The sequence below is a fragment of the Tetrao urogallus genome, assembly GCF_951394365.1.
Source record: "Tetrao urogallus genome assembly, chromosome: 2".
NCBI classification, from domain to species: Eukaryota; Metazoa; Chordata; class Aves; order Galliformes; family Phasianidae; genus Tetrao; species Tetrao urogallus.
The window spans coordinates 87,432,911-87,458,326 of NC_136814.1; the positions used below are offsets into that span (position 1 = coordinate 87,432,911).

Consider the following 25,416-nt stretch of genomic DNA (forward strand, 5'->3'; position numbering starts at 1 on the left):
ACCGTATGTTCACATGTCACAACTTATTTAAGTATTTCTATTTTGGTCTACAGGCCTTGGCAACAGATTTCTTAATAAAGGGGCTCATAAGGTCAAGGGTGAAGAGTGACACCGTGTTGCCAGTGCTCTGCAGTCTTTAGGTAAATAGTTTCAATTTTAAGCAGTCGGATTTGCAAAGGAACCTGATTATTCATTCTGGTATCAAACATATTTTTTTCTGAGGTAAGACACTGTTAAGAATGTGCGTGTCAGAACACCAAGCAAGTAAAAGACCCAAATTACTTATATTTCCCAGTTTGTATCTAAAACAAGCTCTGCATTACTTGGATATTTGAAAACAAGATCTCATCTTTTTGAATTGCAGCTGCTCGGTATTTCTGAAAATAAAGTCAGTTTAATTCTCCCTAATATAATCTTAACTCGCAGTTTTCCCATTATTATGGGAAACTTTTGTTATACGTTTATGATGTGTAAAATGGGTAACGTATAACGTATTTACAGAGCATCTGTGCTAATCTGGGACTGAACAGCCTGTCACCCAGACACTGCTGAACCTCTGAAGAAAAAAACCTGGATAGCCCTCAAGTTTAAAAGAAAGGTGCATTGCAGTTCCATTCCAGGTCCAAGAAGCTGTAGCAACGCAGTAGAACGGCAATATTTATAAATCGTACTTTGGTAGTTCCATAATATTCATTTGAAATCATTATCTTCACTGCACGTTTTCCATTGTTTGACAGTACTCTGGGGAGCATGGAGTTTGGAAGGTATGAGTTATGAGCTGCCATTAACTTACCGGATAACACATTATTCTCTGCAACGATGATACATTATTGTGATGGATCATGTAAATATTTAAAGAAAGTTGTGCCTTTATAGCTAAACACGCATCACAACGTAATTTATATCCAAATCTTTACACCTATTGAAAACAAATATACAGATTGAAGAGAATTTTAACTGTTAGGACACTTGTATACATTTTTCAAACATCCCCGAAGTATTTAGTGATAAGTGATTTTCAATAGTGTATGCATGATGTATGTGCTGCCTCAATTCATTTGACTCAGAATCAGTAGCTGTTCACAGTTTCAGCCTGGATGCGAGGCATTTAAAGGCACCTCAGCATATTTACTGAGTTTCAATTATTTTTTGAAAATATAATTTAGAACTTTACAATGGGAGGTGTGAGTCTGCCCAAGGAGGTTGTGGATGCCCCATCCCTGGAGGAATTCAAGGCTGGATGTGGCTCTGGGCAGCCACTGTGGCGGTTGGTGACCCTGCACATAGCAGGGGGATGAAACTAGATGATCACTGTGGCCCTTGTCAACCCTGGCCATTCTGTGATTCATAAAAACACAGCAGCATGGGACTCCAACTGTCCAAGTGGGACCCTATGGAATCCATTCTCTGGCAGCACAGCTCCTGCTGACTACACCAAAGCTAGCTCCAGCACACGCTCAGTGCACATACAGCACAAACAGTTACCTGCACCTTAACGGGATCAAATCCACTTAGGGATTGGGAAGCATCTTTCCACTTCCTCCCAGTGAGTAACGACTCACTCAACATTCAGGTCCAAAGGTTCTTCAACAAATAAATGGAAGCATGATGACTTTTATCAAAGAACTTTATTAAAAGGAAACAAAAATCATCATTTTCAGAAATAATAAAAATATAAAAACATTTTTATAAATACGAAATTAGCATTCTCTTAGAAATTTTATTCACAGCTTAGTTGTTGAGGCCAAAGTGGGCTTGTTTCCTTACAGCCATATGGAAGCTCTTGAGTTAGCTCACAGCTGAAAAATGTAGTTTTCCATAGGACATACTGTATGCTGAGTGATTGAATCTAGAAGAAATAAAAAGGCAGGATTGTTTGAGATCAAGTGCACAAGAAACAGATTGTAAAGCAGTAATGTATTTCAGAGCAATTTCTGATCTAAAACAGACAGAGAAAGACGATAAAAGTAAATGCAGTCAGATGATAATAGTGCAAACACAATTTGCTTAAGTTTAACAAAGGTGCAGCATTATTTACCTATCGGCTTTTTGTTGTGGTCACCTTTGAGTGAATTTACTGGCAGTTGGTGCTCGCAGCACAAAACCACAAACGTACTGGATTGTAACACTGAGGTGTCAGAGATAAGACAAAACTTCAGATTTGGCTTGATTTATTTGATTAAGATGACAATTTGTAGGGACAGGCTGTCATTGCTTTTATTATTCTATGATTATGTTACTGAGAAAGGGGCTAGGTTTCAAGGACCTGTACCTGGTAAGGTATTATATAGAAACACTTATGTTTTACAAGTTCCGCAGATTCATCGTGTCAAATCCGTCTGCGTGGGCAGAATACAGCAATTATACAAAGCACATGTCAGAATGCAACAGAAATCTGAGAAATCTGTGAAAGGCACAAAGAATTCAGTCCTTTATCTGATGCGTGAGACTCCCTGCATACACAGGCATACACAGTTTTTCAGCTCCCCTGATGGGCTCAGCTTGGCCCATCCAGCTCCACGCAGCTCATCGGCATATGTGCCTTTTAAAGTAATTCTGCCACGGAGCTTTCCCATTTCTAGTTTGTTCTAAATGAAGCAGTCACATACAAGATAAATTTGAAAATCTTTGGATTAAATTGTTTCTCGGTAAAATTACAATGGTGTTTAGCAGGATCATCATAAAGTAGTGTTAGTTTTAACAGAAAGTCCTCACCACGGAGACAGTCTTCCTGGGAGCCTACTGGTAACAGTGCTTTCACTTCCTTCTCTCCAAAACCTCCGTTTAGTAAACTCTTTACAGCCAATTTTTGAATACATATTCCTGAATGTTTTATATGTGTTGAAGTATAGCGTATATGAAGGATAGTGCAGCCTGGTCTAGCATTAAATGAGGAGGTTGGTGGCCCTGCCTGTGGAGGGGAGTTGGAGATACATGATCCTTGAGGTCCCTTCCAACCTGGGCCATTCTGCGATTCTGTGATTCCATCTTACCTAAAATCCATTTTTCTGATAAACATTTTATTTCCTGGTACTTCTTTCCTGGGTATTTTCCTATGCAGATTTTTGCCTGACGTAGGGCCTTACATATTTTTCCTCCTGACAGCTCTATAAGCTCCATCAGCTTTTTGCAGGGTGGCTGGCTGGTGGGAGATACAAACATCACAGGCTGGTTTGAGAACAGACTCAGCTGATAATTTCCTGCTGATAGGTGACGCTGCAGCCTGCAGATCTGTATTTGAGGAAACAAATCAATAAAAACCGTGTTACTCAGAATAAAAACAATCCTTGTCTTAAATTCAAGAAATAAGAATTATGGTATACGAATATGAACTTTTCTGCCATATCAGAAACTTTTGCTTAAACTATGCAATGAGCTAAAATGACCATATATGGTACACTTGATTGACATAATTCCAAAACCAGAGCTGAGACTCCTTACTTACAGCTCAGATGATTACCTGTAAGAGTTCTTAAAGGACTTGGCAAAATTACCTTTCACCAGAATCTTACATTTACAATGCTGGGCACCACACAGGCATAGTAAAGTATATTCTAAATAATTATTGTCTTCCACCACACATACAAACCATGGAGCCTTTATAACACTGTGCTGCTTTACTAACCTATACAATTCAGAGATTATAATCTCTTTTCCCTTTCTGTGTTCCTGTATTAACTGTATTTTATCTCAGATAAATGAAGTGACGCAAACAAAACAGAACTCAAAGCAAATCACCAGTTTCATGTAAACGCTTCTGTCTCTGCAATAGCAAAAAAGAAAGTCCTCTGTGAATGCAGTACAGCCACTGACACCATCCAATGAAAACCTCTATCTATTTGGAGTAAATTTTCTCACTTTTACCTATCAGATAGAACAATGGCTCAGCAGTTAAATGATTTCCTTTAGTGACATCGTGCAGGAAAGAAAAGCTGTGCGCAGAACAAGTGTACAACCCATGGCAATCAATACAAAATCTTCATGCTAAAATAAATGAAAAATCAAGCTTGAAATACTGAAAGTGAGATTGCCATTGCCCTGCCAAATGAATGAATCTGACATTTATGAGTGTGCATCTCATGTCAATATTCTGAAAATTTACAATGATCCACAAGTAAGATGAGAACAAAAGTAAAGGTTTCAGGTCGTGTGATGCTTGGAATATTTTCATACAGATGATCAATGTGAGCATCTTACATAGCAATAAGGACACTGTGTATATATTTGGCTTACATTAGATGGCTGAATACGAAACTGTAGTCAGTGAAGAGGTGTAACTGGTAGCTGAAAGAATTACTTGTTGAGAGGATTCCTTTCTCCAGCCCTGGCATGAATATGCTGTGAAACCACAGGCACTTGAGATTTTAATGCAGCAGTACATGTGCTTCACGGATGTGCAGCCAAATAAGAGTCTTCACGTGGTTAGCAAAGGCATTAAAGCTGAATAGTTCCATGGAGTCTTCACTGAGCCTTAGAACAAGGTCAAGATGCATTGCTTTAGCACTTACGACCAACTATGCAGGTGAAGCATTAGAGAAGCATGAAGCCCACGCCAGCACACGAGTTTTCAGCTCACATTTCCACGCCACTGTCCTCTGTGCTGTTCTTGGACAAGTCAGTCCAAGTCTTAATTCTGAGCTCTCCTCCATCAGTACAGAATCTAGATTTTCCGTTATTGTTAATTCCTTGGCTGCTCTCTTCAGAATAAAACTAAGCTGATTCTTTGCTTTCTGAATTCAGCAAGTTATAAAGACAGCAACTGCTATTGACAAACCAGGCCAAAAAAGCCCAACCCTTGAGATCAAAAAAATAGCCTTTATTTTCTTCTCTTTTGTGAACTTAGATTTACGAGTGACATGGCACATAATTTTGTCTCATGGAAGTCAGAACAGCCTCTAAATAATTTTGTTGAGCTCAGCATCAAAGCAGAGTTCCATTGTTTGGAAGACCCACGCTCAGTTCAGAGTTGACTCTTGGCCAGATAAATGATACGTGGGGCAGAGAGCTCTTCATCACTCGAATAGTGAGCAGGTCTGATTGCAATTCCTGTACATATGTTGGCATGTAATACTTCACACATGTGCAGAAGATCTGATTTTGAACTTTGCATGTACCACTTATCTCCTTCTGAGCAGAAAACATCTACCTGCATCTTGAAGTCATGAAATACAAAAGTCAGGCACTATACACTTGTAGCATATGCTATCAAGTTTGTGAGTCTGGGGCCACAATCTGTGTCTTGAAATGAGACTTCTCAGAGATGTAAAACACCTTGCAATCTCTGAGCAGTGCCCACAGGGCAGTGTGTCATGACTGATATTACTGGGACTGCAATTACTCAATTTTGTCAATAAAGAAAAACCCATGCAGTCCTGAAATTAGCAAACCGCTTGTGGCAAGCATGGTCGTAGAATTAAAGAATGAACTATCATCTAGTGAAAAACAGCAGCCCCTGCACATCAATCTCAGAAGAGCCTCATGATGGGTACAATGCCATTTTAGCTGGTAAGACACACAGAAGATCTCTGAAGTTGTTTATTTGGACAAACCAGCAGCAAGGGATAGAAGAAAGACAACTGCCAAGAGTCTTCAATGTTTGTTTACCCAACGCAAATCAGATTTAATTCATGGAGACAGATGTTACACTATTTTTGTCAGTCTGGAACGCTACGGTTTTAAAGCTGAAAATGGTTAGTTATGATAAGCTGTTATCTTGAAAATGCAACAGGTCTTGTTTTAGACAGAAGTCAAAATATAACTTGCAGTCCTGCTATTTCCCATACTTAATGGAGTATGATTTAAAAGGGCTAATTGTATTCCCACTTCCACAAACGTTTTCCCTGAAAGCATTTATTTGCTGCCACCACAGCGAAAACTAACACGTATGGTAGGTCTTCACACAGGGAGAACTTCTGGATTAAATTAATAATAAAAGTAAATACACAGCAAATCATCAAATCAGGAAATCCAAATTTTGCACCCCCGGTAACACTTGTCTCACCACACGCTCACAGTGCGGTTACTGGACGCTAAGGAACCCTGGACGGTGAGATGCTGACACGATATAAAGATGATTTTCTTGAACTCCCACTACAGTTCCAGCTGTGTGTTACCAAACCGCTTTGTAAGAGGATGAGCTAGGAACACACAGCTCTGAAGTAGCTAAACGAAGCTTTGGCATAGAACTTGACATTTATTTTTCCTTTGTCTGAATCCCCACTTTGGATGTGCTCAAGCACACTGTTTCCTCACACACGTTTTCCGTCAGGGGAAATGCAGCAGCATCATGTTCAGTGCTTTTGGGCTATATTGAAAGTTTTGCTTTGCATTCTGCCCCACGAACCTGAAAGAAACACGGCGGAGGCAGAGCTGGCCATACCAGGCTGGGCTGTGGGGTTAAATGGCCCAATCAGCGCTGAATTGACTCAGCTGCCTCTGCAACATCAAAGGGTTCACAGCACTCCAGGAGTGTTCCCTGTTCTTTGAAACCATACAGATTCTGGGTAAGTTGTGGGAAAAAAAAATAAATAATTCTTCAGCTGAGACCGAGTCTGGGAAAACTTTAGGCTCTCCAAAGTGATTATTTCCATAAATCGTGGGTGTACTGGTTGGTAGTTACAGTTGTGTCAGTCAGGGAGCTCCGCTGCCTGCTATATCTCACAGTGACATCCATTTTCCCTTTCAATTAGATTTATTAGCAGAGGGTTAAAAAAAAATAAATCTCTTGAAAGCATCTATTTACTCTTTTTGCAATGATCCCAAGCGTTAACTTCATTCTGTCTCACAACACGATGATGCCTGTTATACTGTATGCACTTCTCAAAAATGTACCATTAATGCATGCTTGTTGAACTTACAGTTTGAAAGGAAAAATCAATCTTGACAGAAACAAAATTCACCGAGAAAATATGATAAATAAATAGAACTCCTTGCACTAAAAAAGAAATGCATTTCATCAGCTATCCTCCTTCTTGTGGCTGGTTTTCAATCCCCACAGACTAAAAGAGCACGCATTAATATATGTATCACCTTTGTAACGTTGCCTAGAATTTGCTACATGGGATGCAGAACCACCAACCCCCATAAAAGTCCAAGGATGTGATCTTTGTGTGAGGCTCAGGAACCGGCCTCACAGCCATGCAGCCATTACCTGTTTGTTAAATGAGGACCTGAATCACAGCAGCAAGAGGAGAAGAGCAGAGGAGAGCAAGAGGGCGGAAATATCTGATTGCATGCTTGCTTTCCCTGTGTGAAATGCTGAAACAAATGGAGTTACATCTGATTTGTGTTTTTGCAAGACAACAATCTGTTTCTCATCCATCCAATCTCTTATTTTTCTTTTAATTTTATGTGAAAAATTTCAGCCTAAGAACAAGAATGGATGGCACAGAGTTCATCAAGTGAATCGTGTCATAACTTCAAGGTTTTAAGAAAATATTCAATTGGATGAGAGTTAAAAGAAAAACCAAACAACATGTTCACATGTTGATTTAGGATACATATAAGAAAGGTAAAAATAATAATTGATTTTCAGCAATTATTTTTACTTCCTGAGCCATGTATGTCACTCTCCTAAGCTACATCTCTGAATGGATTCCTGAATGACTGCAATAGAAAATGCAAGAAAATGAATTTTCCTGGATGTACTTGGACATTTTTCAGCAATTAAACTGCTAATGTCCTATGAACAGCACACAATTTGTGGTGTACTTTCAGAGCACAGCACGTGGATAAATTTCCAGTCTAAAATGCCATCAGAATAACAATACTTCACAAAAGCTAAATGGAGTGTATCCTTCTGAATTATTGCAATTAGTAGAAATTGCATCTGTAGGTTAGAATCCAAAATGTGAAGTTCCAGCTTCAAAAATATATAGAATTATACTTGTGCATGCATTACACAATAAACCTAAGTGTTGTGGTAAATCCTTATTCTTAATTTCTGCTATTCAACAGAGATGAATAAATCTACAATAAATAAATAAATACGTACTGGCTAATGTGACTTACAAAAATAATAAATAGGTTTTATCAAATGCAAGCAGCAGAGGACAAAGTTGTGGACATGAAGACTGTAGATTTTATAACTTGCAGCTGAGGAGCAAGTATGATTTCATTGGGAGCTGATAAATGACACATTCCCACAAATGAAATGATCTGACCGCCGGTCACACAACTCCACAACTATTAAATGCCCTAAAAACATAAAACTGATAAAACCCCCAGCCTTTACAGCTTGATAATCTACAGATTTAATAAAAGAGGTACTGAAATTGGTATGCCTGCTTCATACAGTTGGTAGATATTGCCAGGGAAATCTCGAGCTCAAATATCTTAGTATTCATATTATTTTGGTACAGGGAAATATGCAGCTGAGTAACGTTCATAATTCCAGTTACTGTCGTTCTGTGCCAAGCTCCTGGGAAGGACACACTCGCAGCTACCAGTCTGCTAGGAAAATTTACTCTTGCACGGTTACGTGCATTTTCAGACAGTCATTTCAGACATTTTGTAAAACATTCAAAGAAAAACATATGTGGAACTCCCATGTACATGTAAAGATCAAGGGCTCACACACATCCACCAAAGTGAAGCATCAGCCTGCTTCTGATAAAGGGCAGCGCGTCGCTGTGCACAGATTTCTGAAAGTCCGCTTATCCTGCAGGGAGGAATGTGCAGAATCTGCAGGACCTCACCAGGAGCGAGGAAGTTTGTGTTAACAACGCATGAGCTCTCCTGCAGGACGAAGAAGAAATGCTCTGTTTCATCTTTCTAAATATCAGGATTGGAAGAATAGAAGTCACTATCCAAACAGCAACTGTGTTTTTCTAGGAAGAACGGGTGGCATACAGTGTCTACTTCAGAGCTGAGCATTTTAGTTTGATTTCTTTGTGGTTTATTTTAGCAGTCTGCTGCTTTTTCTTTTTTCTTTTTTTTTTTTTTTTCCCCAACACACTGACAGATTTAAAATTAAAATAATATTCATTACAATCTCTAATTAAAAAGTGCATTGAAATGCTGTATGAGATAAATAAGTTGGTGCTCTTCAGTATAAAAGCATGTTCAGAGCTGGAAACAACTTCATTCAGCAAGCTGCTTCACACAGAAATTGCCCTTGTAGGCTCTGAAGAATTGTGGATTTTATATCTATACTTATTGAACACTGCATGGATGCCAGACCCTGGCTGGACCAAGCCACACCATCACCTCTCTACCTCAACAGCACCAATAACCTCATTCCACAAATGGGCACAAAACACATTTATTGTTGATACAGATGCTTTTCAAGCTCAACTTGCAATATTCATGCAAATCATTTACAAACACTGCATGCTTATTTTTCAACCTTTATTGAAATACCCCTTTCCCACTGGATATCTTTTCGGTATCTTTTGGCTAAAACAGAAGATCTCTTTCTGACAAATAAGAGAACGCAGTCCTTCGCACAGACAGAAGCACCCCGACGCACACACGCAGCCTGACAGCGGTGCACAGCAAGCTGTTGGTGCATTCTTGCTCAGTAGAGACCCGTGCACTGTGCCCAGAGCCAGGAACAGAGGGAGAAAGTTATGAAAGATAGGGTGGAAAAATTGCTCCAGGAAAAAAATGAAACTTTCTATGTCAGCTCTTAAAAAATAAAAAGGAAAGTAAAAGAAAGATAAATGACATACTGTAAAGACCCACATTATCTGGAAACTTCTTCAAAACACAGTTTCTTCCCCTCCTCTGCACAGTCCTTCACGTAAGTGTTTCCTGGCCAAGACGAGGGTGGAGGGAAGAAAGCTCGAAACCAGACAACTTAGCTAATAGTGTTTCTTTCCACTATGTGTTGGCAGACAACCTTGCTTCTCTCGAATCCCATAGACTGATAAGAAAAGTTAATTTCACCAATTTGTTTTCTGAGAGACAGAGTCTCAGCGGGAATGCTGCATAAAAACGTTTGGCAAATAACTCTACTGTTTGGCGGACATTCAAAATTATACTGGAAGATGTTTTGAACCATTTTTTCCGGCAGAGAAAATTTTTGCAGGAAAAAAGATAACAAATTCACTTATTTTTAGTTTAATTTCCTTGTTTTCCAAAGCTAGGACTATTTTTAAATACCAGGTAATATCAACACTATCAGCTATAGATTAGTAAAAACAAATTAGGTTGAAACAATAAGTTTTTCCCCTTCTGAGGATGACTTCAAATGAAGGAGCTGTATTTCCAATACAAATCACTTAAAAACAGCTTTGTATGATTGCAATATTTGCCCATTTTGCTGCGTCTGTAACTTTTCTGAACTAAATACATTTGCACTCAGTTTCAACACAAAGAAACTTTGTGAAATTTAAGAATACTTTCATTACCAATTTGCTTGAGAAAGTGGGATTTTTCTGGATCATAAAACAGTCACAGCTTATTTCAAAATTCTGCAAATAATTGCCAATTATAATTGGGTTCTTTTTTCCTCACTCAAACACTGTGCCATGTGTCCATCAGAAAAGGAGTTTCCCGGCGGTGACCCCATGCCATGCACCATTGGCATACCACTAAGTGACATCTACTGCAGTGACAAGCCCCAGGAATCACATTAAAATTAAAGACAGAAATTCTCAGCCTCTGTGCACCATACAGTCCAATGCTTATCTTCTCTTACAGGCAGAAAAGTTTTCCTAACAATGCAACCTAAATTGCCTTTGCTGCATTTTGAGCCCGTTACTTCTTGTCCTAATGCCAGCGGACATGGAGAACAATTTATTGTCTTCCTATTTGCAACAACCTTTTAAATATTTGAAGACTGCTATCGTGTCTCCCTTCAGTCTTCTCTTCCCTAGACTAAACAAACACAGTTATTTCAGTCTTTGCTCACAGGTCATATTTTCTAGACCTGTGATCACTTTGTTATGCTCCCCTGGATGCTCTCCACACCCTTCTTGAAGTGCTGTGCCCAAAGTTGGACACCAGGCTCCAGTGCAGGCTCCACACTGCTGAGTGCAGTGCAGGCTATACGTGTGTTTTGCATAGCGCATCCCTGCTAACACATCCTAGTAAGCCTGCTCCTTTGATTGGGGTATGACATAGGTGACATCTGTTTCAGATCCTCTCACTTATTTGCTCATTTGGCAGCAATATTCCATTTTCAATCTCATTCTGTTTTTCCTCCTGCTTTGCACATGTCCTTGCTGAACTCCATCATGCCTATTTCTGATCATTTCTTATATCTCTTTAGGTTATTTTAATTCCAATCTTATCCTTATGAACATGATTAATGCCCATGACCTCAATGATACTATTGTCTGTGCGGAATTAGGAATCAGTAGAAGTCTGTGCATGCCTGGGAACTTCAGTTGCTGTTTAAGAGGGTGGATAGTGATAGAACAGGGAAGAATGGTCTTAAACTGAGACAGGGGAGATTTAGGGTAGATATTAGGAGGAAGATTTTCACACAGAGGTGGTGACGCACTGGAACAGGTTGCTCCAGGAGGTTGTGGATTCCCCATCCCTGGAGGCATTCAAGGCCAGGCTGGATGTGGCTCTGGGCAGCCTGGTCTGGTGGTTGGTGACCCTGCACATAGCAGGGGGTTGAAACTAAATAATCATTGTGGTCCTTTTCAATCCAGGCCATTCTATGAGTCTATGATTCAATATACAAACAATATAACAAAAAGGGATTTTCTGCACTACTTACTTGCTCTGGAAAATCAACATGAATGACTAACTGAAGATCACCTTAACATTCAAATTGGCAAGTGGTAAAAGTTCTACTAGACTGCAATTGGAATTGTAGGGTAAATAGCAACAGTTTCATAGCAACTTGAAATTTTTCCCTCAAATACATATTTTAATTTGCAATACTGACATGAACAAAGCTCTTTCTGATAAATTGGGGATCACAACTTAACAGAATCTACAGTTTTACTACTCTAGGTCATCATTAATCAGATTTTCCTGCCTGGTAATTTAGAAAAATCCTAGAAAACAAACGAAGGATAGGACAGCGGTTAATTTAATACCATAACTGACAAGTGTGCTGGTGTGGTGGCCTCATCTCTTGCATGACAAAGACCTGACTGGAGCATACACATCACCTGTGTGGAGACCTGCAGTGAGTCATGTTGAATCTACCATTTTTCATCTGGCATTACTGGCATGACTCCAATAACTCACTGCAAATTCATACATCTCGAAATGGAAAAGAAGTAAATGAAAAACTTCTCTTAACTCAGACAGCTGTCAAGTGAACAAATGCAGTTGGGCCAATAAACAAACGGAGAAGATCTCAGCCTCTAAATAGTTTGATTTAGACAAGTATTGGCAACTTTAAAAAGCAGGCAATACCTGGATGGGCCTGTTTTTCCTCACAATTGACAAAGAACTATTTTTGCTGGATTTATTCTCACGAGATCTTCATCAGGAAAGATACCAACATTCCTCATGGTTCAAATCAAGCTGGAAGAGCATTTTTGAAACACAGCTCTTGGTCATTCCTATTGACTTTACCTCTGGTTCCTGTTGGGGAGCAGCTATTGCGCACAGATTGAATTCCTTTCTATTGAAACAGAATGCGTGCACAAATATGTGCTTGGTTCAGGGGTCCAGACTGGACCTAGTCCAGACCCTTCAATATGGTGTGCAGGGTGCTCTCAGCACTACTCTGCACATCCGCTTTGCAGAACCATGCAATATCTATCCCATATATATTATATGTATTTTTTATATATTAGCACCTATCGCATGAGACCAATACTTATCTTATTAATATACCATTAATTTCAGTGAAGAAACTCAAGGAATTCAGTATAATGAAATAAACAGCAAGTTTAATCACATGGGAGAGAAAAAAATCTGCAATTACACAGGTTGAAATAATACATTTGAAGCTAAGTGTACTTCAGTGTTCAAAACAGGTGTACTGAAACAGAAATTCCCTAAGACAACATGTTTTCACTGCAATCAACTTGTTACTCCTTGTAGTCAAATGCTAGGTATAATTAAAATATTAGTCATGGAAGACTACTATTTGCATAAAATACACTAAAAATGATAAGCTCACTTTAACTACCTTAGACTTTTCAGATATTGAAACATTTTAGACAATCTAACTTTCTTTTTGATCAACACAGGATACTGCGCAGCATCATCTCCAAAGATTACATTTGTTTTGCTGACTTAGGGATGTGAGGCATCCTGCCTTTTGCCTTCAACAGTAAATGACACATCCAGTGCCGTCAGTAGATTTGCTATACCTGGCAAAGTTCAGATGAATAATGGTATGATAAACAAAAGGATTTATATTCCAATAATAACACAATCAGTGATCTTGCTGAAAGGAAAAGCCTGGCAAATGTGAAGGGTTATGCAGATGCTCCCAAAAGGCTTGTTCCCCAAACAGTTGTTTAAACCCACAATAAAATTACTCTTAACTTGAAGCAAACAACAACAACAACAACCAACCCCTCTTGTATTATCTTTCAGGTGTGAATACGTGAGCCCTTTTGTTCTCCTCAACAGACAACGGCTGAAGCAGAGTACGTTCTTCTCTCTACTCAGTTTTAGCTGAATGCCACTGCAACGCTCGGCAGTAACTCAGCGTGTGCCAAACATGAATATTTTTAAGCGTCATTTGTGTTTTAAAGGCTACAGTAAGTGATGGGAACACAATCGTCTTGGGAATCTACAAATAACTTTAAAAAAGCTCATAAATCTGGCTTTCATGGTTTGCTTTTCAACAGCTTTATGAAATATATCAAAGCTTGAACACAGTCAGATCATCTTTGTTCAAATTTCTTAGGACTGACTTTTCTCAATCTTTTTCTTCATACGGTTCAATGAGACAAATAATACAGACTTGGCTTTAAAAAGACAGGCATCAGCAAATTACATGTTAAGTTTTTTTCTTGCTTTTTATTTATTTTTTCTTGAATTTTTTAATGCCAACAGAGAAGAACGGTACCACCTAAGTAGGGCAGCCTGAAGTATTCTCTCATTAACAGAAATATGAAATGGTTGTGTTCAGCACTCAATCTATAACAATAATAATAATCCATTACATAGCAGACATAATGAAAAAGCTACATTTTTTTTCTTGAATTGTTTGACAAAGATGCTTGCTGATGAGCATAGCATTAACACTTAAATGTTGTGTTTAATTCTCTGTATATAGAGTGAAACTCGTGCATTACAACAATTAGTAGTAGGGAATGGTTGGTTTTTAAAATAAAAAGCTTATACTATAACTAAAGCTATAACTGAAAGCTTAATTGAAATTACATCCATATTCAACAGAGAAAAACCCTTAAAATTGTCTGAGAACTACTGAAATAAACCCAAAGTAATGTCAAAGACATCACTTGGCATCACACAAATGGATGCAACTGCAATGGAATCCTGGCAGTTACAAAAAAAAAAAAAATTTGGGCAGCTCTCAGAAGCTCCTGAGAACCACAGTGAGCTCCACTACTGGGCTACAGCTTCCCTGATAAGTAGCAGTAATTGCTCCTCCATGGCAGCAATAATTGCTTGTGTGTAATACAGTCTCTTCTTCACCTAATTAAATCACAAGTTGGAAGATCCCACAGGAAGTGTGGAAAGCAAAGACAATTTACCCTCCGGCACTGAGTAAAAATGGAGCTACCAGCACACACAACCCATTAAAAAGTGCTTAAATATTTATCTAGGTGCATTTCAGAAGGCAATTACTCAAGAAAAGAACTTCTTTGCACCAATTTCTTCATAGTTACTGAAGAAAGGACACTCAACATGTTCTGTTTGAAGATTCTTTTCATGAAAACGTGTTACATTTTAGCATGGCAATAAACATATGATTAACAAAGAAAGGACTTGTAAATATGTTTTGGCAGCAAGCTGTGATGGTCTTTTCTGCAGCTGAGGGATAATGACCTGTGCTGTGAACACAGAGTAATTTTTATGCCATGGAAGTTACTAGGGTATAGGCACGCTACCAAGCACTAAGATTATTTTCTTTGTACACAGAGATCTGCTTCTGTTTACTGCAGATGTAATCATTATTAATTCTTTCAGAGATGTTTTTATAACTTCCTTACTCAATTTCTTGTTGTTTTATATTTGAGATTGCCAGCAATGACATGGTTAAAAACAGAGAATGAGCCAGACTTATTATAGTCTTGGACTTACAGTGACTTTTAAAGTAGCTGGGCAAAGTATCTAAGGTCAGACTGCTGACCCTGTTCTTTCTGAGTTCCTTTCCTATATTCTTACTGTTCTTTGTCTCAGAACAAGGCAGAACAGACAGACTACTACTTTTTAGCTTATCTAGATTTTATCTGAGGTGTTAAAGGCAAAAAGCCTTTTCGAGAGGTTTTCACTGCACAACCAAGCAGTTGTAATTCAAAGACAAAAGAATACCAAACAAGTACTGTATATAAACTGAGCAGCTGCATCCCAGTCCAGAACTCCCAGTGAAAACAGAATAAGGTGGGCATAATGCATATGCAGCTTAGTCCTATCACAAACTGCTATGATGGTAGAAGGCTTATAAAAACCCTGTAAACTCTCTGAATCATGTGTCTACTTTTATTCTAAAATTGTGTTTTAGGAGTTGACATGATAGCTTTAATGCTACCCATGGATTTTTTCATGAAAACAATATTATTGATGATGGCGGCAATGGTGATGAGGAGACGGTTGGACTAGATGATCTTGTAGGTCGTTTCCAACCTTGTGATTCTATGATTCTATGAAAGCACTAATGCACTCATCCTAATCTTTTGGACCAGTACAGAGGGATCTACAAAGATATCATTGCTTAAGTCACTGATAGAGGAAAGAAGAATTCACATTGGAGCATTCTTGGGGTTTAGAAGGAATTCAATAAAATCTTTCTCATTCAAAGAAGACCAGTGACATACAGTCTTCTGAAGGAGGGAGAAAGACACATTTTCTGCATAAAACATACACAAATTCCAAAGCACCTTTTAAAGATTTTGCAGCTAAACAAAACTACATGGTATCAGCATGATCTTATCTAATGGAAGAGGAGCTTATCAGGAATAGTCAACATAGATTTACCAATGAGAAATCATACTTGACCAACCTGGCAACCTTCTATGGTGTCATGACTGGCTGGGTAGGTGAGGGGAAAGCAGCAGAGCAGAAGCTGTTGACTTTGGCAAAGCTTTTGACACTGTCTCCCATAACAACCTTGCAGTTAAGCTTAGGAAGTGTGAGATAGATGAGTGGACAACAAGGTTGACTGAGAACTGTCTGACTGGCAAAGCTCAGAGGGTTGCAATCAGCTGCACAGAGTCTAGTTAAAGGCCTGTGACTAGTGGTGCTCCTCAGCAGTCAGTACTGCATCTTCAGTCTGATCTGGATGAATGGATAGAGTGCACACTCCCCCCCCTTCCCCCTTTCTCTGCTCTGGTGAGGCCACACCTGGAGCACTGTGTCCAGTTCTGGGCTCCTCAGTTCAAGAAAGAAAAAAGATCTCCTAGAAAGAGCCCAGCAGAGAGCTACAAAGATGACTAGGGGCCCTGGAACATCTCCATTATGAGGAAAGTCTGAGGGACCTGGGACTCTTCAGCCTGTAGAAGAGAAGACTGAGAGATGACCTTGTGAATGCTTATAAAAATCTAAGGGGTGAGCGTCAAGTGGGCTGGGTTCTTTTTAGTGGTGCCCAGTAACAGGACAGGGGGCAATGGGCACAAACTGGAAGTTCCATAAAAACAAGGGGACAAACTTCTTTACTTTGAGGGTTACAGAGCCCTGGAGAATTTTGCCCAGGGGGGGTTGTGTGTGAAAACTCCTTCTCTGAAGATATTCAAAATCTACCTGGACACTTTCCTGTGAAACCTACTGTAGGGGGTTGGACTAAACAGTCTCCAGAGGTCCCTTCCAAGCCCTGTGATTCTGTGATACTAGACTTATTATAAACAAACATGGCAATTAAAATTAAAAATCCCATACTAAATTTCAAACAGTAGTTTTATCAATTATTATCTTACAGCTAATGATTACTTGTACAACTTGCTGCAAAGCTGAAATCAAGTACGAGATGACAAGGAGAAAAATCAGAGTATTCTGATTTTGCATTTTTTCATTTTCATTTACATTTTACATCTCTATATTTTTTCATAAATGAAATACATTGGGTTTCTTATGCACATTAAAGCTGAATGTATTCCCTCAGACACTCTATTTGTGTCAGTGTTATGCTCACAAAGCGTGCACATCAGAGTGACAGCTAAAAAGTCACAGAGCTTTGCACATAATCTAAAACTAAATCTGTATGTAATTTCCTTCCTTTTGTTAATTGAAGATTAAAACTAAATCAAGGGGAAGCCTTCTATGAGACTACTTCCAACAACAGATGACTCAACTAGCACCTGAGAATTTGTTGTACTTGTGTGTACTGAGGTTTTGAACTTCCTGTTTCAATAAAATACCAAACAAGTTGTGTTTCCTTTACAAATAAGCTATTACATCAAGCCCTGTTCCTATAATTTCAGTTTTTGTCTGCATTCCAACATTTTCTTTGGCAAATGTAGAAACATTCTAATTAAAGAGAAGAGAAAAACAAGCAACATTCATCATGGTAAGAATGAATGTTCAAGAGAACATCCTTACTGGTTACTTCTTTCATTCAATTTAATTTGGCTTCTGAAATACACTTAATTACAGCATGCAGTTGTGTGAGATGAAACCCAGTTAACAGGTTTTTTACTAATAGTGTGCTATCAAAGCTATCCAAGGTAATAGCCAATTCCCCTAATGCCATACAAACGTAACACCATCTATGTGAAGTGACTGAAAAACATTTTTAGAACGCTAGAAAAAACTTGAAATATGCCTTTCTGTATGGCCAATCTCTCCTATCATCACAGCCTGATAGATCATTTAGCACATACTTTGATTTTTTTTTTTCCAAAGAGAAAAAATCCTGTGTTTACCTCAGCATGATCTGTAGGATCAGAGCTATAAAAATCCTTTACAATGCTCTCTTTCCTCAATTACCAGTTTTTGCTAATGTTTAGATTACAGATCAAAGGTCTCTTTCTTGATTTGCAATTGCCATGAGAAAGACAACTTCCACAGGAAAAGTTAAAGAGCATACCTGCAAACACAACAAATTGTCTGGCTAAGTACAATATAGCCTACATAATACAACATGCGTATTTTCTATTCTAAATTGATTTAACCTTGGAACTGGAAGTGCTGACTCACCAAAACAGAAGTTCAAATTTTAAAAATGACATTATACCAGGAGATATAAAATTAGACTCATTCCATTTTGGACAAATAAATTCACTGTTCCTAAAATGTGTTCATGTGCATCTTCATGAAGAGCACTGCCTCTTTTAGTAATAAAGCAGGTAAATTGCCAGGCAGATGCAGTAGGAGCAACAATCACCCTGTGGAGTTGTGTGACAGACAAATCTGGAGTGCTGTAGAAAGAGCATGCCCTGTAAATGGTTGAACCCAGGAGAAGGTGATAAAGACTTCTAATAAGAGAATTAGCCCACACTACATCTCAAATATCTTCAAAGACAGCACGAGGCTAGAAATAGTCCAGTTAATCCTGAAAAAAAATCCTAAATTTGACAAACGATTTCATCAACCTCCAGAAAAGACAGAATGCTTCTCCTGCTTTGTCTGAATACAAGCCAATTAATCTTTTCCAGGTATCTCCTACATGAGTAAGCAGCAACTTGTCCAATCTACATATCAAATAGAACATAGCAGAACTACAGTGCTTTCAGAAAGCACATATTTTGTTTTATAAGCTTATGCTGAGTCACACTGAAAACTCAGTGGAATGGGACAAACAGCACTTTAGTTTTTGCTGTTCTTTTATTTTTTCTTCTAAACCACAGCTGACCCAGCCATATAATTTCAAATTACAAAGTTTAGCACAAAACTTTTTTTCATCAACATACAGATGGTTGTTTACCTCCTTCATGTTGGACTAAACCCAAAATTCAAGACTACTCCTCAATAAAACATGAAGTGCTTGACCTTGCTTTGTGTTGAAACTGCAGCTCTTTTGGGCACTTGAAAATGATCTCCCATCACATAGGAATGTCTGAGGTTAGGCAAAACTATTTGGAAGACATCTAAAGTTTTTCAGATTTAACACGCTTGCAAGGTACCTCTTAAATTGACTCTTAAATGTTTATTTCCTTTGACTACAGGAAGCTGGTATTAACTAAAAATTTTACATGTTTCCCCTGGATTCTCCAAAACATCTTACTTTAAAAGGTACTAATTAACAGATACTCTTAAAACAGCCAACAAAATTCAGCCTCTTTCAGACTACCCATAAAAATCCCCTCCCTCAGGCAGGCACACTCCCCTTAAATGTCTCTTTTTACAGTAGCTTTAAAAATACTCATGCCGTGTAGCAGTGCCTGGAATAAGGTCAGCCTGGAATCAGTTCCACAGGTAGAAGTCCCTTGTGTCAACTATTGCCAGTCTTCCACTCGAAATGAAGTTAATAATGCTTCAGGGGCCACAGATAAATTTGGTAGAACGGAACATGGAAAAAGTGTGACCTTCCAGACAGCTCAGAAAAAAAAGGATGGAAATAATCTTCCTTAGATCAAAAGGTTCTTGGGTCAGATGCTATCTTTTGTTTTGGATTTGTACAACGCATTGGGATCCAGAGTCCTGTTTTATGTACAGTAAAAAACAAAGAAGAAATTCTACCTTTCTAATTGTGAGGCCCTTTTTTTTTAATTTGTTACAGCCTCTGGGAACTTCTTCAGGCAATTATTTAGTAATAGTATTTGAAAAAATGAATTTAGATGATCTTTTAAATAGTTCTGATAAATAGGAAATAACTTCAATATACAAGACATAAATCACTGTAAGAAAAACACAACAGTAGAACTTCTTGTCTTTGGAAAAGCCTCCAAGGCCTATAACAGAATTTCATCAACATGTAATAAATCACTGAACAGTAAGAACAGAAGTATGTCTATATATACATACATGTACCCATAACCCTAGTAAATCAAAAACAATGCAAAATAAATCTTCTGAGGATAGAATTTATTTTTGCAACTATCTTATGATTAAATTTTATAGCAGATATAATTTTTTTTTCATGTGGTTGAAGCAAAGGTAGGAAAGTTAGGAATCAAAAGAATCTATTATGACTTTTATATCTTTGAAACTAAGACTAACAGGACTCGCATATATGGCCATTCATATATATTGGATTCATAAAGTATTTTCTTCATATTAGCTGGGAATTATTTTAACGTCAGTTTTTGGAGGACAGCATTTAAGATCACACCTTAGATACGTTTGTATGAGTCTGAAAAGACAAGCAGTATCAGCTAATTTTTCTACTGTTCCCAGGAGATGAAGAAGACTTTCTTTGCCATGTTATTGCTGAATTTCGTTCAGAAAAAAATAGCTTTTCAGGTCTGTAGGCCATGATCCTACACTGCAGAGACTGTCATGTGCTTCATTACCATAGACTTTTGAACATGAGTGGAGCTCATGATAATCTCAGAATCACAGAATCACAGAATGGCCAGGGTTGGAAGGGACCTCAAGGATCACGAATCTCCAACCCCCCTGCCATAGGCAGGGCCACCAACCTCCACGTTTAATGCTAGACCAGGCTGCTCAGGGCCCCATCCAACCTGGCCTTGAACACCTCCAATGATGGGGCATCTACAACCTCTCTGGGCAGCCTGTTCCAGTACCTCATCACTCTCTGGGTAAAGAATTTTCCCCTGATGTCCGACCTAAATCTCCCCTCCCTCAACTTAAAACCATTTCCCCTCGTCCTGCACACATCAACCCTTTCAAAGAGTTGATTCCCCTCCCCTCTGTAGGCTCCCTATAGGTACTGAAAGGCTGCAGTGAGGTCACCCCGCAACCTTCTTTTCTCCATGCTGAACAAGCCCAGCTCCCTCAGCCTGTCCTCATAGGAGAGGTGCTCCAGTCCCCTGATCATCCCAGTGGCCCTCCTCTGGACCCTCTCCAACAGCTCCCTGTCTTTTTTGTACTGCGGGCTCCACACTTGGACGCAGTATTCCAGATGGGGCTTCACAAGAGCAGAGTAGAGGGGGACAATCACCTCCCTGTCCCTGCTGGCCACCCCTCTTTTGATGGAGCCCAGGATACCATTTGCCCTCCGAGCCGCAAGGGCACACTGTTGGCTCATATTAAGTTTTTCATCTATCAGGACCCCCAGGTCCTTCTCCACAGGGCTGCTTTCAAGGACCACTCCTTCCAGCCTGTATGGATGCCTGGGATTCCTCTAGCCCAAGTGCAGAACTTTGCACTTTGCCGTGTTGAACCTCATCAGGTTCACCCGGGCCCACCTTTCTAGCCTCTCGAGGTCCCTCTGCATGGCATCCCTTCCTTCAACCGTAATACATCTTTTTACTTAGGACTAAATGAAGAAACAGAGCAAGGAGTTTGTTAAAAATAAGGGAAATTTAACTAAACTACTAGGATTCTTTTTTGCTGGCACCACCACATGACATGGTGCTTTAAGTGAGTCAGATTTATAACTACTTTTACTGCCTGGATATAGTGTACTACCATTATGATAAACAAAAACCACCAAGAGCATCTCAGCAGCTGTCTCCACTAAAACTGCTAGATGAGAGATTTTCCTTTTCAAACACAAAGACAGCTATAAATAGTCCCCTCCATGTTCCACCATACTGCGGCCTCTGCAGCACTTCTACTTAGAGCTATGATTAAATACGTTACTGTCAGTATTACAAGAGTGATTAAATGCCTCTGCGTCAGATTTCAGTGATAAGAGCACATAATTCAACACATTTTTCCTCTCATAAAACGTTACTTGCTATACACATTTAACTGCTCTATGTAGAAGTAGTGCTTTCTAATTTCACAGTTTAAGTAAATGGAAAGTATTTTGGACTGATCATTTTGATCATTACACATAAACAATGCATATAAGCCTGATTTGTTGTTATGCAATAAAACATACATAAACAATTTCATCTACCATAACAAGTGTGGGGATCAAGTGAGACAAAGCAGGATTTCTGCAGCTTTATCTCTATAGCCCCTGTGGGGCTCCAGTGGTTTAAACAACAGAAGATTATTCATACGAAGGAGCCCAGAAGTTTTCTAGCATACACTCTCCCCCAGAAAGTTACTCTTTCACCTTGCTCTTATGAGAAAGATGGAACACCACTTCTTCTATAACTGTCACCTATACATCTAATATAGCTTCTATTCATGAAATGTTGAGCATAAATAAATATGCTCTTCACTGAAGGATGATATATTTAGACAGCTGTGATTGAAAACAACCATATCCTAGGCTTTAGGATAATATGCATTACTATCAGTTTACTGTAGAAAAAATATAAAAGCTAAAAGCTGATTATTATTAGTATCAAGCATTACTGCAAAGTGTACGTGACCATCCGCCAGCAAGCCTATAATGAATCATGCAGGCAAACACAATCACACTGTAACATCACTAGAAGAGAACAAATAGACAAAGGCACATAACCTTAACCAGGCTTTTGCTACCATGGAAAAAAGACCAAAATAAAACTTTTGTTTTTAAGCAATAAAACACTACTTCTCCAATCTCGATTTTCTAGAGGCGCAAGGTCATTGATCAGAAAATAACACAGAAGTAGAATATGATCAATTACAGCACGGCAGAAATCTATTCAAACTGTATCAATTGAGCAAGATAAACCTCAATTTCTTTGTGGCAGGGAACACTGGCTACAGAGAACACTGGGTTGAACTCTCCTCTTTCTAATACATCAATTCCAGCTTCCTCAGCTCAGATTTTGCTCACTTTTCTGATGCACTGTTATCATACTTATTTCTCAAACAAGTTTATGGAAACACATCCTTGTATTTCTTCTCCTTTAAGGATCACATCATCTCACTTAGAACAAGCAAGCATAGAAAACCTGCAGTTTTCATTTATGAAATGTATACTATGTTTATATGCAGAGAAAATCTGTTTTGGAATCAGCCATCCTGTCAACACTTAGGGCCTTTGTTTAGCAAAACTTTCACATTAATCATTTTTCATTTCCACATTAGTTCAAATCAGTCAAACACAGAGAGGAAACTGGTGGCATGTACTAACACTGCAAGTAAAATAACCAGTAAGAGTTTCTGTGACCAAAGTGCAGCAGAACATCAGGATTCTATTACTGAGATCTGCAAGTTCATGGTGCCACAAGCAAGGACTGGAATATGGCCAAAAGAAATTACAGGCACTGATTTTTATCACAGAAGTTTAGGTATGTAGCCAAAACAGAGCTAGCTCTTTGTAGCACCTAGCTGGTGTGTCACAAGCAAGTTGCTGCAGGACACGATCATGTGCTCACATACAGGTAGAGCAGCCAGGAAAGCCACACTGGTAGGTGGGCAGCATTCCCAAAGTGGGTTCCTGAGCAGTCGTCAGATGCATAACAAGTTTCTGAACCTGCTTTATCCAAACTGCTTTTTGTGAATAGGCTACATGTCTTAAAAAACATTGCTTGGATAAAATTGGCCTTTTGACTCAGAATGCCTTTGTAAACTAACATTTAAAGAACATGGTCCACAAAAAACTGATATGTCTTCCTCCTTCCAGTTCGAGCCAACTTCCCTAGTATGGAAGCAGGATGTACTTCAAGTTCTCATGTCTTCATTGGTAATAAAGGATAAAATTAGTGCCAGGCTCAACAATCTGTCTTTATTAAATAAAAATAGTAATTTGCATTCTCATCCTGAGTATATGAAAGTTCTTTTCTTTCTTGTCTATAGCAGTGAAACAAATGTATGTAGGGATTATTCTGAGTTATTCTGGATACGGTGCAGGCAGAATAACACGATATTAGACAGAGAAGCAGCATATGACTTGTGGAAGGCAATGGCCTGATAAAATGCTCCTTGAATTAGTATTTAAAGTGAGACCATGGCAGATGTAGTAACTCATCTTAACGAAAATACAAAAAATGAAGGTAAATGGTTTTCAGGATTCCTGCCGATTGTGAATTGAACTGCTTGGAAAAAACTGCCTGTGCACCAGCTTGCACATTATAACATTTCTACTGACAGCCACTACAGGGAGTTTGACCAAGTGTTATTCACCTAAGCTTTCTTGTTAAACCAGTAACTACAATAAATGTAAGTGTAGTTCATTTTGTACTCACGTAGGCAGGGCAACCAATTTTGGTTTAATCTGAAGTTTCAGAGATACTCAGTTGTCTTTGGAGTTAGCTGACAGAGGACTTACTTCTCACTAGGTACAATAAATGCCAATAAAGAGGGGCTGAATATGCACTATACGTATGAATAGACACAAAGAAAAACACTCAAAACTAGATATATAAAATATTGTCGGCTTTTCCATCATCAATTTTAAATTTACATCTGTTTCAGTGAGAATTTCAGTGAGATTTACATTTCACGTATTGCTCTGCTTCTGTTCTCTGGTCTGGATCTCTGTTACACAATAAAGCCTGGAGTACTGAGTCCAGATGTGGAGCCCTCAGTACAAGAGAGACATGGCCCTTGCAAACTCATCCTGACGAGGCTCACAAAAGTGATCCAAGGAATGAAACACCTCTCCTATGAGTACAGGCTGAGAGAGCTGGGGCTGTTCAGCCTGGAGAAGTCTGGAGTTTGGGGAGAGAAATATCTGAGACTGAGTCAAGGGAGACCTGATAGCAGCCTCTCAATATCTGAGGGAGGGCTGTAAGAAAGAAGAGGACAGACTCTTTAACAGGGTCTGTTATGACAGGACAAGGGAAAATGGTTTCAAACTAAAAGAGGGAAGATTTAGACTGGATATAATAAAGGCTTTTTGCAATAAGGGTGGCAAGGCACTGGAACAGGTTGCCCAGAGAGGTGGTGGAAGCCCCGTCCCTGGAGACAATCTAGGTCGGGTTGGACAGGGCTCTGAGCAACCTCATCTAACTGTGGTGTCCCTGCTTATTACAGGGGGGTTGGACTACAGGACCTTTCATGGTCCCTTCCGACTCAAACAATTCTATAATTCTAAGATAAGAAAGCAATCTTCCTTTATTTCTGATCCTGAATATCTTCATTTCTGCTCGTCTTCCATTTATTTCAGTAGTTTCAATCCTCCAGCTGTAATATGGCTCAATGCTTACTATACCATCTACTATCTAATTTCCTGGAAACAGATGTCTCATTCTGACATGGAAAATCCAGCAAAGATATGAGATTTATTGAATGAACTACTAATGAATTCATTAATATTGAGAAAATAATGAGTGAATCAAGTGCCATTTACTATAAAGTCTGGTTCTCATTTGGACCAGCCATGAAAGCCAATATCTCAGCTAGTGGTAGAGGTGACACTCCCTGGACATAATGATGGTTGTTTAACTAGTCCAGTGAGTGTATGGGGAGAAATCTGTGTCTTTAAAAAAAAATTTTCACACAAATGGCTGAGGATTCACACATTCT

At 38.9% G+C, this 25,416-nt stretch overlaps 1 protein-coding gene across 1 annotated transcript in view; it reads right to left on the minus strand.

Annotated features, from left to right (window-relative positions):
* Positions 1 to 1,793: 1,793 nt before the first annotated feature.
* Positions 1,794 to 25,416, minus strand: part of MCPH1 (microcephalin 1) — a gene marked incomplete at its 3' end in the record, with an annotated part of 118,819 nt that continues 95,196 nt past the window's right edge. The window contains exons 12-13 of the mRNA XM_079550864.1: positions 2,994 to 3,231; positions 1,794 to 1,849 (exon numbers count right to left, since the gene is read on the minus strand). Coding sequence (XP_079406990.1) covers positions 1,794 to 1,849; positions 2,994 to 3,231 — 294 coding nt within the window. The remainder of the gene's footprint in view (positions 1,850 to 2,993; positions 3,232 to 25,416) is intronic.